Here is a 26,825-nt window from a genome sequence, read left to right as displayed (position 1 = left end):
TTTGATCTTAGCCATTCTGATGTGTGTAAGGTGAAATCTCAGGGTCGTTTTGATTTGCATTTCCCTGATGGCTAAGGATGTTGAGCATTTCATTTAAGTGTTTCTCTGATATTCCTCTATTGAGAATTCTCTGATTAGCTCTGTACACCATTTTTTAATTGGATTACTTGATTTTTTGCTTTTTAACTTCTTTAGTTTTTATATATTCTGGATATTAGCCCTCTGTCAGATTTAGGGTTGGTGAAGATCCTTTCCCAGTCTGTAGGCTTTCATTTTGTTCTGAAAACAGTGTCCTTTGCTTTACAGAAGCTTTTCAGTTTTATGAGGTCCCATTTATTGATTGTTGATCCTAGAGCCTGTGCTGTTGGTGTTCTGTTCAGGAAGTTGTCTCCTGTGCCAATGAGTTCAAGATTCTTCCCCAAAAAGAAAAGCTTAATAATATTCTTCTTGATTAGGTTTTTAAAACATTTCAAGTGTCAAAACTATTTTGTGTGTATGTGTGTGTAGGCAGTTAAGAGATTCAACATTGGCTATCTTTCTGTATTGCTCTCCCTTTACTTTGTTCAATCTCTCCTTGAATCTGGAGCTTCCTTTTTAGGTAGGTTTGTTGGCCAGCAAGTCCCTGTAATCCACCTCTCTCCACCTCCCTGTGCTGTTGTTACAGATGTAAACCTCTGTGCTTGGATTTATATGGGTGCTAGGGATTTGGATTTAGGTTCTTATGCTTGTACAGCAAGTACTTACCCCCGAGCCATCTTCCTAGCCCCCAACACTTCAGTTCTTGAATTGGAAAGTTGCTAGTTTGCCTAGAATTTACATGTTTTCAGAATACAACCAAATATTGTTGTTTTAAAATAAGAAAAAAATAGAATGTTTACATTCTTGCTATATGATTATTTTTCAAATAGTCTCATTGTTTATTTTCTTATTATAAAGGTAGTTTTTTTCTCTGAATTAAGAACAAAATATGGATCTATAATTGAAAATAAAAACAGAATTAAGTTAATCAGCTCTGATGTATCCAACTTGGCAAGATATCAAAACTGAAAATGAATAGGTTTATTTATGATTTAAAAAAGAAAATAAAACAGGCTACTGGAAAGATGTATGCTGTACTGAAGAGACAGTGTGGTTATGTGGGGAAATGTAGATGAACTTATATGGAGAGTAAAGGAAGAGGATCCGTATTAATAGAAAGGGAAAGAAGGATTATATAGGGTAGGTTTAGTAGGTCAAAGTCACAAAAGAGGAAGGAGGGAGTTAATGGAATGGTGATCGGAAAAAAGTGACATAAGTAGAATTGAAAATACCCTGTTTAATTAGCCTTTTTGAACAATTCTGTATTTTCTCACAGATATAAATCTTTGACTCATTGGTAGGTAGAAAAAGCATGCATATAATATGGTGTTTAATTTTATCCTAAAGGTGATTATAAATTTCACTATAAAATCAATATAAATTATTTATAAATGAATCATTTGTATAAATAAAAATACATTATAAATGGATGTATGGTAAGTTTGAGATGTCAATTTTGAATTTTTGAATTTTGAATTTTTGAATGTCAAGTGAGATTTTATACACATGATTGTTTGGTTCACACACTAGACACACACTTTACCACTAAGTTGTATCTCCAGACCCTTCCCTGTCTTTTCTTTTCCTTTCCCTCTCTCCCTTCTCCCTCTTTCCTCCTCTTTCTTTTTCTGATAAAGTCTTGGTATATATCAGTCCTGGCTGGCCTGGAGTTTGTTGTGTTGAGTAGCCTGGCCTTGTGCTTATGAGAATCTAACTTCTGTAGTGCTGGGTTGTTGCTGTGACTGTGCCACTTTCCATGGCTCAGTTAATTATTTTCTTTCAAGGAAGCGTCTTATCTCTGCCCCAAGCTGACCTCTAACTTCTGCCATTTTTCTGCTTCACCCTCCTGAAGTTACAGGCACACAGCACCATGCTTGGTTTGTTCAGTGCTAGGTCTTTGTTCATGTTATCAACCAAGCCACACCCCAGATGGCAGCTTACATTTTATTACAAAATTGTATTCTTCTCTTCATGGGTGTGTACCTTCTGTGAGATTTATTCTAGTGGTGCTGATTGTAGTCACAAAAGACAAAACCTGAAATCCTAACAGATCAAAGTTGTTTGTTTGTTTGTTTGAGACATGGCCTGTTTATGTGTCTGGTCTGGAACTCGTTATGTAGACCAGGGTGGCCTCAAACTCATAGAGATCTATTTACTTGCCTTTGCCCTCTTGAATGCTGGGATTAAAGCATGCAACACCTTGTCCTGTGATCAAAGTTGTCAGTCTAAAATCCCCAAGGTCTAAAAATTCTCCAAAGAACAGTCCTAAAAGATTAAATTCTCAGTTTTAAATCAGGGGAGGTGAAATCTCCAAAGCTGTGTTTTCTTTTGGGGGGTTGGTGTGGGATTCTGACAAACTGTGTGAGTCGTAGATGCGTATTTCCAGTTGTTTGTAGACTCGTTGAATCAGGTTAGGTGGAGCAAACACCTCTCTATCTACCCAGTAAAACTTGATTGGATGAGTATGTATACAGCGCTTTCAGAGGAGGTGAGTGTATGAATCTGAATGATAGGGAAGATCCATCACCACCAGATCAGCCTGAGCTTGCAGGCAACAAATACAGAAAGACCAGTGGTCTCTTAGATCTGTGAGGCAGTTTTCTTCTGATTTCTTATTTCTTAGATATCAGAACTTCAGGTTCCCAGGCCCTTGGATTTCACAATTTACTTTACCTCCTCCCTGTCTCTTTTGTCTTTCACCTTGGACTGAGAATTAGTTGCACAATTATCTTTCTTGCATCCAAGTCTCTATCTTGTTGCAGATTACCTCTTGTAAAACTTCTTTACCTCTGTAGCCACAGCAAGCAATTCCTATATATCCTCTCTTATACATCTGTATATGTACATATGTATATATCCTGTTGGCTCAATTTTTCTTGAAATCGATTACTTACATACATTAGGTATTAGGAGAGCCAGATAGAATTCCTTCTTACTGCGTTACTTAACAATATAATAATGGGAGATGTTTATTATTCTTTTGTGAAATTATTCCCTTGCAAAAAAGCTGTGATAATGCAATAGCATATACTTATAATTTCAGGCCTCCACGAGGCTGAGTGCATTCCTAAAGTGTAGTGTCGAAGGTGTTTTCAAGGACCATGCATTCAAGGCTAGCCTGGACTACAGTGCAAGGCCTTCTCTCAAAAGCAGAAAAAAAAAAAGTCTGTGATAAGTTATGAAGCTACTTAATGTGGGAAAAGCTAATTATTACTGCCGCTTGAAAAATAAAATCTCAACTGTAATGGCAAAGCAATAGCCAGCCATTCAAATTTATAAAATTTGTAGACCTTAGCCACTCTTCAAATACGAATGCTAGAATTTAAAAATCACAGAATTGGAAATGTGTGAAGAATACAAGAAGCCAAGTGTGGTGTATGCTTGTAATTTTAGTACTTTGGTCAGGAATACTAAAAGGAGTCATATTTTAAGGCCAGCCTTGTCTATGTTGGGAAAAACTAGAACAAGCCAGCCAAACAAACAATATAAATTTCTTCTTACAAACTACTTAATCATGTGTTACATCTGTACCTTTCCTCATAGTGTAGTGTTTGACTTCACAAAATAAGAATTCAACAAGACCAGCTAGCTTCTGAAGACACTCGCTAATACAGAAATGCCTACAGTGTTATAAAACATTAAATGGTAAAAATTATTTGGACTGTTGACGATAATAGCCTTATTTTTAAAGTAATGGACATTGAACCTGGAGCCTTACACTTGCCAGGCACAGCTCATAGCCCTGATTTGCAAAAACAAAAACAAAAAAAAAAGCTCTGGGTAGTTGTATGCCTTTAATTATCTGGAGTCAGAGGCATCTCTGAGTTTGAGGCCAGTCTAGTCTACAAAGCAAGTTCCAGGACAGCCAGGGCTACACAGAGAAACCCTGTCTTGAAAAAAAAAAAAAAAAAAAAGGGACATTTTGTTTCTTTATTATGTGTGTCTCTGTGCATGCATATTCACATACCATAGAATGCACATGGAAGTCAAAGGACAACTTGTGGAATAGGTTCTCATTCCATCTCGTGAGTCTTTGGGTTTGAACGCAGGTCTTCTGGCTTGTTGGAAAGTGACCTTATCCATGGAGCCATGTGCTCCCTGTGGACCTTATCCATGGAGCCACCCTCTCTCCCTGTGGACTTTTACATTCCTACTGCTTCTGTCAGAAAAACTAGATGTTTCACTTTGTCTAATAGATGTCAGTTTCAAAACTATCTCTGATGTTAGCTTTTTTAAAATGTGTAACGTTCTTGCTCCAAATAGATCTGCAGGTTGTAGTAAGTATTTGCATGTTTACGTATTCTTGACTTTCTGGAAATGTCAGAACACTTTGTAAATTTTTGTTTGAGGATTTAGTACACTTAGTGAAATTTTGAAAATGGACTTCAGTATGAAAAAAGAGTCTATTTTCAATAAAAGGAAAAATATGGAAAAATAAAAGAAAGAAAATGGACTTCAGTTGGTCATTTCCCTCCCTACTTGACAGCTCATCTTTCTGTTTTTTTCTGCCTTCTAATTATCTGAGTTTCCTTCCTTGGCATTTTCTTCTGATTTAGCTTTACGAGTAGCAGGTGGTGTTTATTCCCTATGCTCTCCACCCACTCCCTCAGGAAGCTCCTCTCCATGCACAATGCACGGATCTTAGACATATTTTGCTGATAGTCTGAAGCTTATTCTCTTTCAGGGAATGAAGGAATATGGGTTTGGTCCATTATTCAGACAGAAAGCAAGAGATGAGGCTGAGCAGGCCCAGGCAGGCACGGACTGAAAGTGATTACAGAGAACTATTACCCACTATTTTCAATTGTTAGTATTATTTTTCTTATAATTCAGTGTGCTATGTGTTCATCTTCATATCGTTTCCAGCACTGGAATTAAGATACGTAAAGAACTTTAGAAATGCATAATTTGTTGATTGCGTTTTTGCAAGTGTGCTGTCACAGTGCTGACTTTGCAGACGAGCCTTTCTCAGGAGGAGGAGCTCACCGTCCTATTCCTACATCTGCATTTGTAAAAGGTACAGATTCTCCAGATCTCAGTTCTTTGGCTTGTTGTGGACGAAGTGGTAATGCATCAAGATGATGTTGTAGTTGAGACTAGGTCTCATTAAATTGTTCAGGCTGACCTCAATTAGTGATCCTCCCTAGCTTTTTGAGTGCTAGGGTTACAGGTATATGTCACTATGCCTGGCTCATGAATTTTAAGAAATATTGTGTGTGTGTGTGTGTGTGTGTGTGTGTGTGTGTGCGCGCGCGCGCGCGCGCGTGCAGATGAGAAGGTGTGCACAACTTTCGGGAGTTGATTCTCTCCTTTTGCTATGTGGCTCCCAGCATTGAATTTAGGTCTTCAGGCATGGTGACAGGTACCTTTACCTGCTGAGCCATCTTATTTCTATCCTCTTATCCATGGAGATTTTGGTATGTGTCATCAGAGACTTGGATAGTCTTTCATAGTTCTTTAAATCACTAGAGTTATAATAAGCCAAGTCTACACAATTATTAACCTTATTGGTAAGTGCTTATGTTTTGCTTTTGACCTATTTGTTTATGAATGTGGCTTTTTTTGCTCACTGCTGTAACTTTGCTATTATTGTTGGTATACTTGGAGTGCTTTTGCTGCAAAGATACTTATGCCACTATTGTCTATTTTATTGTATAAATTGGCTTGTGAAGTGTCCTGTCATGTTCTTGTTTCTCAAATCTATCTTCCAAAATTTAAATAAATGTCTTCCAAAAACAAGAGACACCAAAGGTAATTATGGAAGGAGACTAAGTAAGAAATACTGAGCAGGAGATGGGAAGGAAATTTTTAGAGGTAGATGATTTTATGACAAGCACTTGTCATTCATACCAGACGTAGTGACGTTAGGCCTAACAGAGTTTATCATGCTAATAGAATGCCAGTTTGACCTCAGCTAGGTAAGTCACAGTGGAGTGGTGGGAAGAGAAGCCAGAACAAACTGTTAGAAAAGAAATAGGAAGTGTACTGGTTCAGTTTGTTGATGTGGCCCAAGAGCTCAGCAGTGACACATTCTGAAATTTTCTCTCATGACATGAGTAACTGTTTAAAAAGAATAGGAAAAGTTAAGCTTATGAAGAATATATTTTTGTTTTATATATTCAGGTTTAAAATCTAGTTGAGCCCTTTTCTTTAAGATTCTCTAATTTATTAATTTCCTATCTGCTTTGCTGATGAGAAGTTAAAACACTGTTTCATAAAATCTGTACCTTTTTGCTGTTGTTTGCTCCTTAACTATGAGTTTTACTCTTAGTCTGTTTCTTTATAAGCCTGAATGTGAGTCGAGCAGTCTACAGAGTGTTGTGATGGTTAACACTTTTGGCTTCCTCCATTTTCATCCTTCATAATTACACACACACACTCACACACCTGTCTACATCTCTCTACACATACATATATATGTATATATATTCATATATGTAGTGTGTACTCAAGTAACTTTGTTAGTGTTTATGACCATGCTGTGCCAATATAGCAATGTGTCTTCATGACTGTTTGCAGATACATGGGCTTCATTGGAAATACATGCATTAACTTCACTTTTTTTTTTTAAATGAAATTTTACATGCTCAATTCTTCGGTAGTTTTACTATTTGTAGAAGTGCTTAAATTGTCCTGTTTTACCCAGTGGGGGCATGGCTCCCCACTCTTTGGATGTCATCCACAGTGACTTAAAAAACCTTTCGGTTCTTAATCTCCATGCCATAGTAGTCATCAGAGAAATAAGCTTGTTTGTTTCTGTCTTTAAAAAGACTCATAAAAGTTATACACGCTTTAAACTGCCTTCCCTCAAGCTAGTGGAATTACTCTTTATGCAGAGGTGGAAGCCTTCCAAAAAAGTAGGAAGGGTTGTGTACTTATTACTAGGATCAGCACTTTTTGGCTTGGGTATTAACCCTGTGACACGGATAGTTTTATCCCTGTTAGAGAAATTAAGTAGCTTTGCTTAATTTGACTTTTAATCTCATGCGGAAGGTTTTCTTTATGTGGGTTAGAGGCAAGATAAGAGGTCTTTTCCCAAACCTCACTTCCTCATCTGCTGCTTACTGATACACATCTCATTTTCATTTGCTGAGTTAAAGTAGAAAAAAATATTGTGAAATTCTAATGTACCATTTTGTTGTATCTGATTTTAGGGGGTGTATTTGTGTTTCAATCTCATAAATGGTTACAGATTCCTTTTCCTCAAAGAATTATAAAACAGGGTCTTTCTGTATAAACCAGGCTGGCCTCAAACCTCAGAGAGACCTGCTTCTGCCTTCTTAGTGCAGGGATGCCACTGCACCCAGAAGGATACTTTTCTAAATCATGTCTTTTGCAAGATAACAGAGAACAAGTTGTGTTTTGCGTCATTCTCAGAAGAACTTGGTGGGAAGTTGATTTTCAGATACTACGTTGGAGGTTTCCTTCTTGGCTTATTGATTTGAAACACTGAGGGTTAGGCAGGGGAGGTGCATCAGGTGGAGAAGGTGCTTGTGCTGTAAACATATAGCCTGAACTTGATCCCTAAAAGCCACCTTAGGAAGAGAACTGAATTTCAGAAGCTATCCTCTGATTCCAGCCCTTGTGCAGTACATAGCATGTTTATGCCTGTATCCACAGACCCCTAGCCCCACTCTGTGGATATACACATACATAAATGAATAATAAAACTGAGGGAAATCAGGTGTGACAGATGGTCTGTCATTCCAGCACTCATAAGACAAAGGCAAGATGACTAAACATTTAAGATTACCTTGTGCTGAGTGACAGGCCAACTTGAGCCACCAGGACAGCCTAAGTTACACAATAAGACTGCTAAAACAACCACTCCTTCCAAAACCAAAACCTAAGGGTGTGGTTCAGTGGCAGAGCACGTCTTTAGCATGGGTTCCGGCATCAGTTTTGGGGGAATGAAATCCCAACAAGCAACAACAAAAATGTATCCAGAGACTAAATACAGTCCATAGTCTTTTTTTCTCTTTCTTTTCTTCTTTCTTTCTTTCTTTCTTTCTTTCTTTCTTTCTTTCTTTCTTTCTTTCTTTCTTTTAAATTTTTATTTTATTTTTAATTACACTTTTTTTTACTTTATATTCCCCCTCTAGTTCCTTCCCTCCTCCCCTCCCAACCACTCCCTTCTTCCTCCTTCTCCACGAATGCCCCTCCCCAAGTCCACTGGTAGGGGAGGGTTTCTTTTTCTTCCTTCTGATCCTAGTCTGTTAGGTCTCATCAGGAGTGTCTTCCTCGTGGCCTGGTAAGGCTGCTCCCCCCTGAGGGGGAGGTGATCAAAGAGCAGGCCAATCAATTCATGTCAGAGACAGTCCCTGTTCCCATTACTATGGAACCCACTTGGACACTGAATTGCCATGGGCTACATCTGTGCAGGGGTCCTAGGTTATCTCTCTGCATGGTACTTGGTTGGAGTATGAGTCTCAGGAAAGACCACTGTGTTCAAATTTTTGGTTCTGTTGCTCTCCTTGTGGACCTCCTGTCCTCTCCAGGTCTTACTATTTCCCACTTCTTTCATAAGATTCGGTAGAGGAATATCAAATGGCAGAGAAACATTTGAAGAAATGCTCAACCTCATTAGCCATTAGGGAAATGCAAATCAAAACGACCCTGAGATTTCACCTTACACCCATCAGAATGGCCAAGATCAAAAACTCAAGTGACAACACATGCTGGAGAGGTTGTGGAGAAAGGGGAACCCTCCTCCACTGCTGGTGGGAATGTAAACTTGTACAACCACTCTGGAAATCAATCTGGAGCTTTCTCAGACAACTAGGAATAGCGCTTCCTCAAGATCCAGCTATACCACTCCTAGGCATATATACAAAAGAGGCTCAAGTACACAATAATGACATTTGCTCAACCATGTTCATAGCAGCTTTATTTGTAATAGCAAGAACCTGGAAACAATCCAGATGTCTCTCAACTGAAGAATGGACACAGAAATTGTGGTACATCTACACAATGGAATATTACTCAGCAATGAAAAACAAGAAAATCGTTAAATCTGCAGGTGGGATCTAGAAAAGATCATCTTGAGTGAGCTATCCCAGAAGCAGAAAGACACACACAGTATATACTCACTCATATACACATATAATATAGGATAATCCTACTACAGTCTGTACACCTAAAGAAACTAATCTAGAGGGAGGACTCTGGCTAAAATGCTCAATCCCATTGCGAAAGGCAAATAGGATGAACATCAGAAGAAGAAGAAAACAGGAAACAAGTTAGGAGCCTCCCACAGAGGGCCTCTGAAAGGCTCTGCCCTGCAGACTATCAAAGCAGACGTTGAGACTTATGGGCAAACTTTGGGCAGAATGCAGGGAATCTTTAAATTAGTTTTGATTATTATAATTTACTCACTTTGTATCCCAGCTGTAGCCTCTCCTTTGTCCCCTCCCAATCCTACCCTCCCTCCCTCTTCTCTTCCCATGCCAGTCTACTGATAGGGGAGGACCTCCTCCCCTTCTGTCTGACCCTAGTCTATCAGGTCTCATCAGGACTGGCTGCATTGTCTTCCTCTGTGGCCTGGTATAGCTGCGATCCCCCAGAGGGAGGTGATCAAAGAGCCAGCCACTGAGTTCATGTCAGATACAGCCCTTGCTCCCCTTACTAGGGAACCCACTTGGGGACTGAGCTGACATGGGCTACATCTGAGCAAGCGGTCTAGGTTATCTTCATGCATGGTCGTTGGTTGGAGTATTGGTCTTTGCAAAGACCCCTGGGCATAATCCATAGTCTTGATGACATCTCTCTTTTTCATTCATATTTATAATTTATACTTCGCTGACTTTCAAAATGAGTTACAGATAGTGATTTTAGTTTGTAAAATAAATCTTAGTTACGGTTGTATACAAAGACATACTGTGATTTTTTTTTTCCTCTTTGTAAATGACTATAAGGAATTTGATGTTGAGCTTTGAAGTATTTCTAATTTGCCTAGGCAAACAAGTCTACTCTTTAAGATTTCCTCTGTGATTAGTAAACAGAAGAGTACGCTAGTCTTAAAAGTTAGAATAGCATTCTTTTAGGCAGCAATTAGTGGGTATTGATTATTTTGCTCTTGTGTATAATAATTACTTACCTAACTCTGCCTGGGTAAGATTGGTATTTATGATGGATATTTCAGTGAAGAACACAGCTTACAAATTAACTGCTAGACACGTACGTGTACATAAATAAACATGTACACAGGCATAGGAGGAGAAGAGTGTTTGTCCTGACCCAAAGAGAGGTCTGACCTTTTCCCTATGGGTAGTTACAGCATTATACTTGAGGGATGTGTGTTTGCTTTCTTGTTTAGTGAAGGGACAGGTTACACTGGTTAGTGTTAGGGAGTGGGTTGGCCTGGCCCAGGAAGACAGACCAGTCATGCCATTTAGTGTGTGGGCTTAGGGCCTTCTGCTTACAGTCCAGGTCACTTGAGTTCAGTTACATGAGCAGTGCATCATGCCGATGTACAGTCACCTCACTAAAACCTCTGCAAGCTGAAACTTTGTGAACGTCCTTCCGTGCTACCTTGTTACCTGTGGATAGTGAGAGAGTGAAGTAGCCCAGCTCCATGGGAAGGGACAATGAAAGTTCCAGATTTGGAAGCCCCTCAGACACTGTCCTGCATATTTTTTCTAGTGTCTTATTTTGATGCATATCCTTTTAACTTTATTTCAGAATTTGAATATAACAGGTTTCCGTAAATTCCATGAATGCTTATAGTAAATTTTTGAACCTAAACGTGGCTTTTGGAACATTCCAAGTTTGGTGTTGGTGTCAGAATTGGGTACATTCTTGAGCCTTGTGTTTATATAAACCACAAACAGAGTACGTTATCAGACAGCCTCCTAGGAAGCAACATGAAAGTGTCAAGTAATAGAAGAATGATAAAATTAAGCAAAATCAGGCAAGATGAGGAAGGAGAAAGTTTTAAGGTCTGCTAGAAACATTACCTAGTTTGGAATTGTTGGAAGCCAGGTCAGAGAAAGGAACACAGGAGAGTGGCTACTGCGAAGTTCCGGAATTGGATAACATTTTCCAAGAGCACACTCAACACTGGTGTCCCCATTCACCAGTGAGGTCCTGTGTGACCCAGGAGGCTAAGCTCTCCTTAGCAGTCTGCTGCTTCCTGTGAGGGTCCTTTCTTCTGGTCTGCTTTGGTTCCTTTTAAGTTCTTACTTTGACAGTTTAGAAGAGAATGTTTTTTCATGAGGAAAGAACAAATTGAAGAGATGAGAAAGCGGAAGAGACAGTAGAGGAATAAACAAAACCTGCTTTTCTTTTTCCCATTCTTACAGCGGGAAATGATGTCTCCTTTCATGTCACTATAACTTAAATATCATACTACCTTTTTTTTTTTCTTGCCGAATTGTGTGGTTGTAAAAGGCAAGAAATAAGCTTGTTGTTTCTCTTATTTAACCAAGCAAAAACAGAAAGTAACATTGGTTAAATGCCTCCTGTATAATGCATCATGTAATTTGTGAATGTCATATGTAACCACTTCAAATAAACATGAATTTATAAACATATGCTTTCATACATATTAATATTTATGATTTTTTATGACTGAATAAAACTGATGAATCACTTTTTTAGTGAATCCTAATTACTACAGTGATCTTATACCACAGTCTTTCATAAAAATACACAAGCTCTTTTTTCTTCTTATTCCTTTTGCTTTTAAATTGTGTTGTACTTTTCCTCATCAGATTTTATCCTTGGGTAATTCATTTTACATATAAACATTTCATGAATATTGATCACCGTATATTTCTGCAATAAAAATATGTATGTAAATTTAATTCTAAAGTCATTACATTATATTTTTCACATAGTAAAGCCATACAAATTCATTAAAGTGGGAATAATTCAATGAAAGAAAATACAAAGATCAGAAATACATCTATTAAATAAGATGGTGAAACTATTTGTAAAACTTTTGTTCAATTGGTTTAATCTTTTGAGTCTAAATAATATTTACTGCTGCAGTCAGGTAGTGTTCTGGTTTGTCATGTGTATACGTGTTACTGGGAGGTTTTTTTTATGTGCATTTGTGTTTTGCTGCATGTATGTCTGTGGGAGGGTATCAGATCTTGAAGTTACAGACAGGAATTGAACCTGGATCCTCAGAAAGAGCAGTCAATACTCTGAATCGCTGAGGTATCTCTCCAGCCCGGTACTGGGAGTTGAGCCCAAGATTTTGTCAGCTGTAGGCTAGTTTTCAAGCCTAACCTTTTCCTTCAAAATTTTTAGAGACAGCTAAGTTTGCTCACTTAGACCTGCTTCTGCCTCCTTATTGCTAAGATTATAGACAAATAATCTATAGATTAAAGAAAAAATAGATTATAGAAAATTCTATAGATTATAGAAAAAAGACTACTTTTTTCTCCCCAGTACAATTATGTTAGCTCAACAGTCTGTTCCCACTGCTCTTTGGATTGTAATAGAATTTTCAGCATTGTCAGTTATTTGAATTCTATCCTAAAAATTACACATGAGCTTATTATTTGATTAGCCTCCTCAGTATTCTTGAAAGCAAAACTTAGAAACAGCACCCGGTTAGCTGGTTACATCATTTGAGACATGGAATTCTGGGAGGTATACTTTGAAAAGCTACTAAGGCTCTTTGCCTTTCACCTCCCCTGAACACACAATGCTGGGAATAAAACCTAGAGCTTCATACAAGTTAGATGCAGTCATTTATATTTATGTGGGTTAACTGAGGTGACACATGTCCCATCCTGAATGTGGATGGTAGTGTCCTATGGTTTGAGGACCTTTACCACATAAAAAGGAGAAAGCTAGCTGAGCATAAGCATTTGTCACTCTCTACTTCCTGTGGATGCAATGTGACCAGCAGCCTTTTACGCTTACTGCCATGCCATCCTCAACATGATGGACTTCCTCAGATTGTGAGTCAGAGTGAACCCTTCTTCCTTCAGTTGTTCTGGTGAGGTGTTTTTGCCGTAGTGACTAACACTCAGAAAAGTGTTTTGTAATTAGCTGGATTACACTCATTATTGGTCTTTTGGTTTTATTTTTGAGACAGGGTTTCTCTGTGTAGCCTTGTCTATCCTGGACTCACTTTGTAGCCCAGGCTGGCCTCGAACTCAGAGATCCACTCTGCCTCCCAAATGCTAAGATTTAAGGCGTAGGCCATAACACCTGGTTCTCATTATAGGTCTTTTTTCTCAGGATGTCGTGTTTACCTGAGTATTTCACAAAGTGTTAGGGAAGAGTTGATACTGTTAATTTCAATATAGCTATGTCAAGTGTTTTTTTCTTGATAAATTGTTTTAAACAGTTATGAATAAACATCTATTCCAAAGTAATCATTTCTTAGGACATTGTCTCATTTCTGCCGTTTCTGGCAAAACTGGTGGTGTCTTATCAGTTAAGTCATAGGCATCTAACAGGATTGTGGTATTCATTTCATATTCAGATAGACTACACTAAATTTGATTGGGTTAAATGTAGTCAGATGTCTAATTGAGACAAGTCTGTTTGCATATTTACCTGACTAGTGTGTTGTTTATGTGTTATAGGTATTCTCTGAAACCAAATGATCAGATCTTGGCTGAAGACAAGCACAAGGAATTGTAAGTTCATTCAACCTCAGTTTACACAGTTCACTCTATGAAGCAGATGTTTGTAAGCCACTTGATTTAAACATTATTTATATTATAGACATTATATATGTAAAGTAACACTATCATTTATATATATGTAACACTATAGCTATACTACATATATATACATGTAAGTAACACTATCATATATGTAAGAAACACATCATTTCTTTTTCTTCCCCTAGATAAAACAAAAAATTCATGGTTAATTTTGTAGTTTTATTTAGTACTTTTTCTAGCACTTGCTAAAGATGAGGAAACATGATTTTATTTTTTTTATAGCTTTATACAAAAGTAAATACTTATCCATTGTTTAGTATAAAGTAAAATACTTCAAACATGGAGCTTGAAATGTCATTGCTTTAAAATTTTTTAATGTACTTCTTTTAGAATTCTATTTTTTCACTTTTGAGAAAATGGGATGCTGGGATATTTTCTATGACATTTTTCTGCTGGAAGGTAGTATTTAAAAGATTGCCATCTGACAAGGACTGTCAATATTTCAGTTGCAAATGATAGGCTTGGGAAGTTTGAAACTTACGTCAGTCTTTTATGTATCTGGAAGCTTTAAAATTTTTATATGCTTCTAATTTTTTTAAGCTGGTCTATTTTTTTCCTCGTTTTCAGTAAGAGAAATACTGGTAATGTTGACTATTATATAAACAGCCAACATCAATACTGTAAAAGGAAGAATTGGAGGACTTTGATTCTAATTTTATCCTTAGGTTGCACCAGGCTACTTATTCTGCATATTAATTAGGTTTCTGTCCTAATTTATAGGTATGTTGATTTTCCAAGGTGCCTTGGACATTTTCTTAGTGTACTAGATATACTTTCATATTAAAGACATTTTATTTATTTATGTAGAGAAAAGTTCTCCTTTTGTAGTTTAGTCTGTCAAAGTATCACAGTGTTCCCAGAGTGATTCTGAGCTCAAGGTAACCTTCTGCCTGCCAGGTGCTGGGATTGTGGGTTGTAGAAGAGAGCCACAGCACCCTGCAGCCATTTTATCTTCATATTTCCTTAATTTAGTCTTCATCTGTAGACTCATGTACATGCACACTGTACCCTGTTTGCCATGTAATAGTTTAATCATTTGCTATTTCAGTTTGTTTTAATGTCTACTTAGAAGTTGGTTAGCTGTCCGAGATACAGCTCACCTCTTTGCTTAGAGCTTGACTAATGATTTTTTTCTTGTAATTTATTATGAAAGAACGTTTGTAACATTTAATTTTACCTGATATATAAAAATGTAATTATGGGAAAATTAAACATTTACTCTACATTGACCCACCTACTCACCATATAGATTTTATTATTTATGTTTTATTGTGCTTATTTATCACCTTCGTGTTTTGTCCACTCATTAATTTGTTTATTTATTTAACTTTGGATTCATTTTAAAAATAAGTTTCAGATGTCAGAATACTTCCCCCTAAATTAAGAGTTCTTGTTGTTGTTCTAAATTTGCTTATATTAGAAATTTAAGTAAGTAAAATCATATATATGACTTTTTTATGTTAATATACGACCCTTTATTTCCTCCTCTTTTTCTTCATTTCTTCTTTTCCCTCTGTCATCCTCTTTTGGCATAGATGTTCTCTATGTAGCCCTAGTTGGGTTGGAATTCCCTTTGCCTACCATGCTGGCTTTGAACTCACAGAGATCTATCTGCTTGTGCTTCTTGAGTACTGGTGTGACAGCCATGCTGGGCAGTTTGTTTTTTAGATAGATCATTATTGTTGCATGTGTCGTTTAATTCCTTTTAAATACTGATTAGTAGGCATTTTTTGGTCTCTTTGTTCATCTATTTATTTATGTATCTATTTATTTATTTATTTATTTATTTATTTATTTATTTATTTATTTATTTATTTATTTTCTGTTTTGAGACAAGGTTTGTCTGTGTAGCCTTGACCATCCTAGAACTCACTCTGTAGACCAGGCTGCCCTCAAATTCAAACAGATCTTCCTGCCTCTGCCCTCCTGAGTGCTAGGATTAAAGGTGTGCCCTACCACTCCAGGTTTTAGTATGGCATTTTGGTCTGAATAGTTTATCTGTTCTGTATTGATAAATATTGGTAGTTGGGTGACTTTACTTTGATTGTTTTCTCTCATGTAGTTTTTTGAGCTATATACTAACAAAAACTCCCAATTGAATATGAATAGAACCTGATTTATCAACAGCTCTTCATGAAAGATGTTTATAATAATCTCATTTGTGTCTTTGAAATTTAAATAGCCAAGAATCTCACAGAGAAGGTAGAAATGCTCTTCACCTTAGTTTGATTGGTACTGATTGTATGCATTATTGAATTATTGAATTTTACTATATTCCCTATAAAGATGAAAAAGATGTTTTATATCTGTTAAAAAGGATAGCCCAAATCTCTGTGCTCAAGTCAAAGGTTTTAAAAGACCTGGAATACAGATATAACACAGATTTTTGGCTGAGAAGACAGCCCAGTCAGTGAAGAACTTGCCAGGCACAAGCACCTGAGTGTGAACTCTGGAACACACGGACACAAGCACAGTGTGTTCCTGTAGCTGTTCTAGCAGTGAGAGGTACACAGCAGAACTCCCTGAAGCCTGTGGGACAGCACGCTTGCTGTATGCAGTGGCGAACCCAAAAGAGAGACCCTGCTTAAAACAAGATGGGATGTGAAACCAACACCCAAGTTGTCCTCTGACCTCCACATGTTTGCTGTGGTATACATCCACTTACACACATGTAAAGTAGATACATAGACACATACATTCATACATGTGTACACATACTCCAAAACAAAGCAGAAAACCCTAAAATGTAATTATCTAATTAATGAGGCATATGTTATTCTCATAAAACACTAATATTGATTCTTACATTCAAAATAATCTTGACTCATCATGATATTCCAAAAACATCAGTGGATACTATTATATTAGCTCATCTATCTACAGCTTACCCTGATTCAATGTATACAAACAGAAGCTTCCACTATACTGATAGTTGGCATTGCTTTCTGTAGAATAACTATGTTTTTATTAAGCATAGACTTAGTTTCTAAAATCTTATGATTCGAATTCCATGAACAGTCACTCATGCTTCGTGGAGATTCTCTGCAACCACTTTCTGGAAAACCCACTTGCCACACTGGGAAAAAAACTGGTCAGTAGAGACATTTGTTTCTCTAAGCAGAATGATTCTCCTTGTTTCCATACACTGGATATTCTACTTTAGGGGATGGTTTTAAGTTAGTGAAGTGGAGTGATTACAGTTGTGATGTGATTAATCCAAAACTGGGGGCTTTGTGCTTGGCTCTGTGAATAATCCCATAATGAAATTGTTTTTTAGTGTTTTGTGTTTGTTTGCTTATTTTTCAAACTCCATTCCAAGTGTAGTTTTATAAGTGGAATAGCTTAAATAAGAAAAATGTTTTTCTAAGTGTTTTTTTTTCCCCCCCGCTTGTACCAGTTACTGTGTGTAAGCATAACACATCTGTGGAAAAGTACCTGAGAACCAGTTTAAAGGGAGAGTGGTTTATTTTGGCTCAGAGACTCAAGAGACTTCAATAGGTTCAGGGTGGCTTCATCACTGGGTGTGCTGTAAGGGTGTGGTAGAGGAAAGTGTTCTACAAGCAGAGATAGAGACAGACATCAAGATGGAGACAGAGGGATGAGAGAAGGAAGGAGAAAAAGATGGGAGAGAGGAAAGGAGAGACAGAGAGAGGACACTTAGGACACATTTCTTTTAAGAGCACAGCACTTCCACCCAGGCCCCACATCTTCCTGCTTTGTATCACGTCTCAGTAATGCCATTAAATTCTTAATCCATTGGCAGGGTAGCACACATAGTAAGACATTGCTCCCATGATTCCTTCATTATCCAAAGTCTCACTTTTGAACATTGTGTTAATGACCAAGCATTAACAAATGCCAGGGCCTGGAAAGTTCTATTTTTTTTTTTTAAGATTTATTTATTTACTATGTATACAATGTTCTGCCTACATGTGAGCCAGCAGGCCAGAAGAGGGCACCAAATCTCATTATAGATTGTTGTGAGCCACCATGTGGTTGCTGGGACTTGAACTCAGGACCTTTGGAAGAATAGCCAGAGCTCTTAACTTCTGAACCATCTCTCCAGCTCTGGCAGTTGCATTAGATATCAAAGCCATATCATTTTACTAGGCACTATTCAAAAATTCTATGTAGTTTTACATATCTATCATATCTCAATACAGTTATTGTAAATAGAGACTTAAGAATAGTTTTTTTATTTTTGGACAGATCTGCAATGGAAGAAGAAAGCACCATTTTAAACACATTCATTTTATAAATATATAAATTTTATATTGCTTTGAATATGAATAGTATATTAATATATGATCATGAAGATTCATGTAAGAAAAATTAATAGTTTCTAAAGTTATTAACAAAAACTTGTCCATACTACTTTATAGAGATAGACTAAACTTGATAGCTGAAATAATTTTTTTTTTGCCTACTTTGTTATATTTTACAAAGCAGGGGGAAAAAAATCTCTCTTTACGGGACTTAGCTTTATTTGCTTGACTTTAAAGACAGACACTAAGGTAAACCTAATGCCCTATCTTGTCACGAATAGGGTGAGAGTCACAGTAATAAAGTGACCTGTTATAGGTTAATACACTGATCAGACAACACTGAACCAGAAACTAGTCTCATTCCCTTTTAAATGTCCTCTTTTTTACCAAAAAGCTCCCTGAACACACAGTAGTTGTTTCATTTATTTATTTTTAAAGATTATTTTATTTTGTGTATATGAGTGTTTTGCTGTCATGTACATGTACGTGTACCATATGTGTGCATGGTTCCTGTGGAGACTAAAAGTGGGGGTCTGGTTCCCTGGACCTGGACTTATACATGGTTATAAGCGGCCTTGTGGTTACTGGGAACTAGACCTTAATCTTCTGCAAGAACATCAAGTAATCTTATCAGCTGCATCAACTCCCCATGTCCCTACACAGTAATTTTTTAAATTTTATTTTAATTTTTATTAATTACAGTTTATTCACTTTGTAGCTACTGTAGCTCCCTCCCTCTTCCTCTCCCAATTCCACCATCCCTCCCACTTCTCCACCCATGCTCCTACCCCCAGTCCACTGATAGGGAAGGTCCTCCTCCCCTTCCTTCTGATCCTAGTCTATCAGGTCTTCCTTTGCATTGTCTTCCTCTGTGGCCTGGTAAGGCTGATCCCCCCTCAGGGGGAGGTGATCAAAGAGCAGGCCAATCAGTTCATGTCAGCGACAGTCCCTGTACCCATTACTATGGAACCCATTTGGACACTGAACTGCCATGGGCTACATCTGGGCAGGGGTTCTAGGTTATCTCCGTGAATGGTCCTTGGTTGGAGAATCAGTCTCAGAAAAGACCCCTGTGCCCAGATTTTTTGGTTCTGTTGCTCTCCTTGTGGAGCTCTTGTCCACTATTTCCCACTACTTTCATAAGATTCCCTGCACTCTGCCAAAGTTTGGCTATAAGCTTCAGCATCTGCTTTAATCCCCTGCTGAGTAGAGTCTTTCAGAACATATCTGTGGGAGGCTCCTGTCCTGTTCCCTTTTTGTCTTCCAATGTCCATCCCATTTGCCTTTCTGAGTGAGGATTGATCATCTTACCCAGGGTCCTCCTTCTTGATTAGCTTTCTTAAGTGTACAGATTTTAGTATGTTTATCTAATATTATATGTCTAATATCCAGTTATAAGTGAGTATATACCATGTGTGTCTTTCTGCCTCTGGGATACCTCACTCAGGATGATCTTTTTCCAGTTCCCACCATTTACCTGCAGATTTAATGATTTCCTTGTTTTTATTGCTGAGCAATATTCCATTGTGTAGATGTACCACAATTTCTGTATCCATTCCTCAGTTGAGGAGCATCTGGGTTGTTTCCAGGTTCTGGCTATTATGAATAAAACTGCTATGAACATGGTTGAGCAAATTCCCTTGTTGTGTACTTGAGCATGTTTTGGATATATGCCTAGGAGTGGGATTGCTGGATCTTGAGGAAGCACTATTCCTAATTGTCTGAGAAAGCGCCAGATTGATTTCCAGAGTGGTTGTACAAGTTTACATTCCCACCAGCAATGGAGGAGGGTTCCCCTTTCTCCAAAACCTCTCTAGCATGCCTACACAGTAATTTTAAAGGTTGATATTAGACTTAGTAACTGATAAGGGTGAACACAGTATCTTGCTGCCTAAATTATTATCACAGGACCAATTTGTGATTTTAGAAATCACCTTAAATGTACAACTAAGTGGGTTGCAGAAAATTGATCAGGTTGTACCTGTCTGACTTCCAAACTGAAGACAGTTAAGATTCTTCAAGGTGAGGCAAAAATTCAAAGGTTTATGTCAGATTAATACAAAAAGCTTTTCTGCTTATGAAATGTCAGATTTATAATTTAATTGTATTGTGAATTTTATATCTATATATTTGATGAAATAAAATTGAGCCTATTTTGTATTCTTCATTTTCTGAATCCTCATCACTGGCATTTTTGTTTGTCTTGGATCTCCTTTCTCGAGAACATGCCAAACTTCTTCCATCCTAGGTTTTTTATTCTATGCATGTAACTTTCATTGGGAAATGTAACCTAAGGAACAGTGTCCTGAATTTAGAAACATTTACCTCTTTTGTTTGTTTGCATGTTTGTTTCCAGTGGTGGGGACCAACCCTGGCCTCACGGATGCAGGCAAGCATCTTAATACTGGACTACATCCCAGAAGCCCCAGAATTGTTATTTTAAAACTGTTTTTCTATGTAGTCTTAATTTTTTTAAGGCAACCTTATTAGATTGCTTTTTAAATTAGGCTTTGAAAAGCTACTCAGAGTGTCCATTATTTCATTCTTATTATTTAACCTGTGTTAGATTCCTTTGGTCCTTTCTTGCTGATTTCATTAGATTCCTTTCTTTTGGATCTCAGGCTAAACATCAAGTGAGGTCATTTCAGTCTTAAACATATTGCACAAATGATGTGTTTGAACTTTTCATATCAGTTTAATGGTGGACTCTAAGAAGATATACCTAAAGGGATTACTTAATAAATGAAAACAGGGGTAAATAGCAAAGCATTAATTAAAGCCAAACTGATATTTGAGAGACAAATGCTGTATTCCTATCAGTATTCAGTAGGATTGTTTGTTCCAGGTCAGCCTAGGTTACATAAACTTCTAAACGAAGAAAGATGTTATGAACATTACTGTACACACGTACCTACAAACATACTTTTATGCATATGTGTATATTTAAATTTTTTTGTTTTCATAGGTTTTTTTTTTTTAGCTTTATTAAACCCCTGTAAGAGATTTACTCAGTTTTGTTTTTTTTTTTTTAATGCAAATGATTTTTTTCCTCCATTCATGTATACCACATGTATGCAATGCCTGCAGGGGACAGTAGAGGGTGTCAGATCCCCTGAAACTGTGGTTATAGAAGGTTGTGAGCTGCCATGTGGGTACTAGGAACTAAAGCCAGGGCTCCGTGCAGGACTTAACTTTGGAGCCAGATCTCCCCATCCTACTACTAACAGATAAAGTATAATTATTACCATTTTACAAAGAAGACATTGAATGCAGAAGGAAAAACAATGAACTCAAGTTTTCAACTGTCCAGGTGTATCAACAGTACCTCACTGAAAGCTCAGAGGAGGAAAGTTCAAATTGTTAGCCGTTCCTGGACCTCTTACTGGCTAAGTCAGCAGCTGGGTTTCCCATACACTTCTTCCAAATATTTGACTCCTTAACCTACCCAGCACTGCTTAGTGCTTCTCTGAACGCTGGACCATCACTAGTTCCCCAAGTTTGAAGAGGCTGATGTAGAGGACTCTGAGTTTATGATCAGCCTGGGCTAATAGCATGGTCTCTTCAAAAAGCAAAACAAAAATTAACTTCTACCAAGAAGCCAACTAATTTCCCTAATTTTTTCCAACAATATAGTAGGCTTAACTTAGAGTTAAATCCTATGGCAGAATTGATCCTTGCATAAACTGTTTGTGTGATTTAAGTACATAAAAACTCTTCTATCCCAAGTAGAAGACACGTGTGTTAGTATTGGTAGCATAAACTTATTTTCATTTGCTTTAAAAAGTTTTTTAGGTACCCATTTTATGTGTGTGGGTGTTTTGCCTGCATATATGTCTGTGTAGTACATGTATGCCTGGTTTTTGTGGAGTCCAGAAGAGAGCATCAGATCCCCTGGAAACTGGCATTACAGATGGTTGTAACCACCATGTGGGTGCTGGGAATCGAACCCAAGTCTTTTGGAAGAGCAACCACTGCTCTTTCCTGCTGAACAACCTCTTTAGCCCCATAAAATTAATTTTGCATGAGAATTTTTCAGTTACTGTAACTTGGGTTTTCTTCAAGTGGCATGCAATCTAGGATATGAAGCCAAGTGCAGAGAGAGGGAGGGTGAGACCAGGAGGAAACAAGGGAGGGAACTACAATCAAGATATAAAGTGAATAAATTATAATAAATAAATAGAAAATAACAGAAATTGAAAAAAGAAAAACAAATCAAGAAGCCAAGTACATTCTCCCTTCTCTCATGTTTTCCCAGGAGATGGAATATCATAGCCATCACCATTATCATCAAAAACATTAGTTCTGAACTAATGATCATATGGTTTTTATTCACACAAAAATACTCAATCAAAAAATTACAAAGCTAAGCTTCTAATGAAATTAAAAATATGTATGTGCTTAAAATCTTACAATGACATTCCCTTGAAATCAGTATGCACTTGCTTCATATTAAAACATGAAGTACTCCTTATCCATTTCTCCATGGGAACTTTGAGTATACTGCTGTTTGGATGTCTTATTTTTTGAAACTGAAGCTAAGTTATGTAGACTTGTTCTCCCCCCCGCAAAAAAAATAAATAAATAAAATAAAAATTAAGAGATTATGTCTCCTGAAAGGGTATTTTATTAAGTAATTGTGAGACAAAACTGTACAAAAACACTACTAGTTGTAATAGCACTTTTAGGCACTTATTCTCAAAGGTCATGAGATCTGCTCAAGCCCTAACAGAGAACTTCCTCTTGTATTAAATGAGAGTTAGACATAGACTTTTGGAACACTCAGTAATAAATGGGATGTCTTCAGCAAACCCTTCCCCGAAAGGATCAGGAATTTGCTGAAGAGAAGGCAGAAATTTAGTCAGAACCAAAGTTGAAGGATGACTCCAAGGAGATGGTGTCTTCTATACACAACAGGACTGATGCACATAAGAACTCAAGAGACTGTGGCAGAATGCACAGGGCCTGCACAGGCTAGAGCCAGTTGGAGTCTGGCACTGAGAGGGATGTGGACAGGGGCTCTCACCCCTAATCAAGAAAAATTAATTATATTCAATAAATACTCTCTGGCAAAGGGGAACTCAGTTTTCCAATGATATCTCACTGTGTATATTAACCGCATTACTGTGCAGGCTGAATGTCCAGAAGTATTTGGCCAATACACAATGAACTCAGCAGTATTTTTGTGGACGTTTGTTTTCTTTTGGCACTTAAATTTTTTTTTTTTTGGTCTTATTGGTCTTTTGCTTTTTGTTTTTTTGTGTTTCTTGTTTTGTTTTTAAAGAGAAAATTGCATAGATTGGGAGGTCAAAGTGGGGACGATCTGGGAGAAATTGGGGGAGGAAAACAAACCATCATGAAAAATATTGCATGAAAAAATGTTTTGCAGTTAAATAAAGTCATGAGATTTATATACTACTCTCATGAAGCTTTTGCTTACAAGTCACCCACAGTCCTAAGTGTGGACAGTTTTGAGTTTAATCATCTCTGGGGTGATTGAAATTCTAGAGGTAAGCTGTAGTTGAGAATATTTATTGACAGTGAGAAAGTTTCTTTTTAAAGATTACTCAGACAGACTTTATAATGTGATTGGTCTCGGTATCACATGTTTCTTTCTAAGTTGCTTGCAAAGGAAACGGTTATCTGGGCTGGGGACTTGCTGTGGTTGGTAGAGTGATTGTGAGGTGTGCTGGAAGCCCTTGCGCTTGTCCCCAGAAGCTTACAGAGCAGGCTGCAGTAAAGGTTGGAATTGCAGGTGGCTCTCTGCATCCATGTGACATTTACACAGGTTGTGAACCTGAACTCTTGTCCTCATGTTTCCACAGCATGTGCTTTAGCTCCTGAGCCTTCTCCCTGGCCTTGAAATGTTTAATAGCGTAAAGTCAAGGAGTTCGTGCACTAGTAAGTTATTCACCAGGTATTGTTTAATGCCTGACTCAAACCTCCTTGTATTGTAATGAAAATGTTCCTCACATTCCTGCCTATTTTCAGGTAAAGACAGTACTGAGTTCCATTCTTTTAATGTTACTAACGGTTCTCCTGAAGCATAAAAACACAATTAGCAATGATTTTCCCCCTTTGGTGCTAGAATCCCATCCCATGCCTCACTCTTGCCAGGCCAGTGCTTTACAGCCCCCACCTGTCTCATTGTGTTCACCGCCTTTGCCGTTTTACCTAATATTCATTTCTCAAGACTTGCATTAGGGAAACATTTGAACCTTGAATTCTCCCTTTTAGTAAAGCAATGTTGTTCTTTACTTTTGGACTGTGCTTTTCCAGTTGATAAAGCAATGGTGAGACAGAATACCCAATGACTTACCATTCTGCTTCCTTTTGTGGTGACAGCTTTGAAGTCGTAGCCATATTTCCTCCTTTAATGGGAGCCTCACAGGCACATGTTTTCAAGGGCATCATGTAAGTCAGTCCTACCTTGAGAGTAGTTGCAGGTCTCTCCTCTGCTCTTTCATCATCATTAGCTTTGTTCTCTTTTTAAATCTTTTTATTGATATATTCTATTCTTTTAACTAGGGTTTTATTTTTATTTTATGTACATTGGTGTTTGCCTGTATGCATGTCTGTGTCAGAGTGTTGGATCCTCAGAAACTGGAGTTACAGACAGTTGTGAGCTGCCGTGTGGGTGCTGGGGATTGAGCCCTGGTCCTCTGGAAGAACATCAAGTGCTCTTAACTGTGGAAATTGCAGCTTTGTACTCTGATCCTAAGGAAACTTGTCAGCTGTCTAACTAGTTCCCATGTTCATTACTTATATCTGGCCTGTTATAGTGTCTCAGTGATTCAGGATTTCTTTTTTAGTTTCAAGATTTGTAAGCTGGACTTAATGATCACAGTACTCTGGAGGCAGAGGCAGGTGGATCTCTGTGAGTTCCAGGCTAGCCTGGTCTACAAAGTGAGTTCCAGAACACCCAGAGTGTCATAGTCAGACTCTGGTTTGTTTTTTTTTGTGTGTGTGTGTGGGGGGGGGGGGGGATTCGAATCTTTTCCTGAAAAAAAATTTTTTTGAGACAAGGTCTCACTGTGTATCCCTGGATGACCTGGAACTTATAAAGGTATGTCCACCTCTCTGCCTCTACAGTGCCTAGAAGGTTTCTTGACCTCCCTAATCTGGTTTGTGATTAGATTTTACATTAGAAGGACTGTGTTGTCTTGTAATTCTGTTTTCTTCCATCTCTAGGTTAGGAGTTAGCCAAATGTAAAGCTACTTTTGTCTTTTGTTTGCTTGTTTTGTTTTTTCGAGACAGGGTTTCTCTGTGTAGCCGTGGCTGTCCTGGAACTCACTCTGTAGACCAGGCTAGCCTCAAACTCAGAGGTCCTGCTGCGTCTGCCTCCCTGAGTGCTGGGATTATAGGTGGGTGCCACTGTTCCCTGATACAATTTTGTCTTTGTAACTTTAGGGCTTGGCAGTTTGCCAAATGTATTTTAGGTGCTCAGTAGACTTTTATTTTTATGCTTATGTATTGTTAGTAGCTGTGTCTTACTTACTGTTCGTTCCTGGCAGGCCTGCAATTTGGTAAACAGACCAGATTGTCCTTAAACTCCTCTGCCCTTATCTCCTCTGAGCTGAGATTAAAGGTGTGTAGCAGCAGGCCTGGCTCAGTATATTTTTTTAATGAACAAATATCATGCCAGAATGTCCTCACATCTTTCCATTTTCCATTCTTTAATGATTTTTTCCTAAAATGTCATTATAGGATTGTCTGCCTCCAGTCTCATGGCTCTGTCATTCTGCTTAATTGGCAATGTTCTACCCCGTCCTGAACTGACCACCTTTCTAACTTGACTATACTATTAAGATACTTGGAAAACTGAATCTGGTTCATGCTTAGCTTTTGTCAGGCCAAGGCAGGAGGATTATCTTGAGTTTATGCCAGCCTGAGACAAATACCACCAAATAAAACCACTTTAGTATTGTCCAGGTCAGCATGGTTGGTAAGTTGTTGCTTATCGGGACCTTGCCTTATCCTTTAGTGATAGCTGCTGTAGTTAGCTTTCATCTACCCTTTCCCCAACTTTTTTCTTTCTTTTTAATTTTTATAACTGCAAAATTTAGCCATTTCTACCTGAAAGTTCCCCATTTAGCCCTAATAAATTTGCTTCTACTGTACTGTAACTTTTCTGGGAGTGTTCTGTGTTAGAGAGTTTCTTACAACTTGTGACTAATCACATCTAGTTATGCTGGCATGCTTTTCTCCATTGCATTTTGTTGCTTGAGTTATTCAATGGCTATGGATTATGGACTAAGTATTACTTCAAAGTTACATTTCAAGAAAATTATGTTCTTTGTGGGAAGTTTAGAAAAGTGACAGTTTTAAGGCATAACCCAAAGGATACATACATACATTCATATATTAATAGATATGTATGTACATATCTGCATTTATAGGTAGACAATTTAATATAATTCTGATGTCTTTGAAGTAAAGAGTGTAGGAAACAATGAAGATTGTGACACATAATTGAACCCTCTGAAACTAGAGCTGAGCCATTGCTCAGTGGTGTCACACTAGTTTAGCATGTGCGTGGTCCTGACTTTGATAGTGAGGGTGAGCAGGAGAGTAAATTATACAACATCTTTAGAGCACAATTTCATTCTTTACATAACCATATACACATATGTAGGGATGTGTGTATGTGTATTTATTTTTAGTTCTATTGACAACACATTAAGAAATGAAAATTAAGCGACTTTCTTTTGTATTTAGTTTGACCAAGAGTGAGCTCAAATTTGTATTCTCTGCTGGTGTCCTCCATCTGAATCTGAAAAAGGTCTTTGCTCT

General features: G+C 37.7%; 1 protein-coding gene across 2 annotated transcripts in view; it reads left to right on the top strand.

Moving 5' to 3' along the window:
• Positions 1-26,825, top strand: part of Adk (adenosine kinase) — a 432,164-nt gene that overhangs the window by 45,860 nt on the left and 359,479 nt on the right. For both annotated transcript variants that reach the window (XM_055605919.1, XM_055605920.1), the window contains exon 3: positions 13,626-13,679. In XM_055605919.1, coding sequence (XP_055461894.1) covers positions 13,626-13,679 — 54 coding nt within the window. The remainder of the gene's footprint in view (positions 1-13,625; positions 13,680-26,825) is intronic.

Source organism: Psammomys obesus, unplaced genomic scaffold, assembly GCF_907164565.1.
Source record: "Psammomys obesus unplaced genomic scaffold, mPsaObe1.curated_primary_1811, whole genome shotgun sequence".
NCBI classification, from domain to species: domain Eukaryota; kingdom Metazoa; phylum Chordata; class Mammalia; order Rodentia; family Muridae; genus Psammomys; species Psammomys obesus.
The sequence above is the reverse complement of the archived record's forward strand: the minus strand, read 5'-3'. Positions and strand labels throughout refer to the sequence as shown.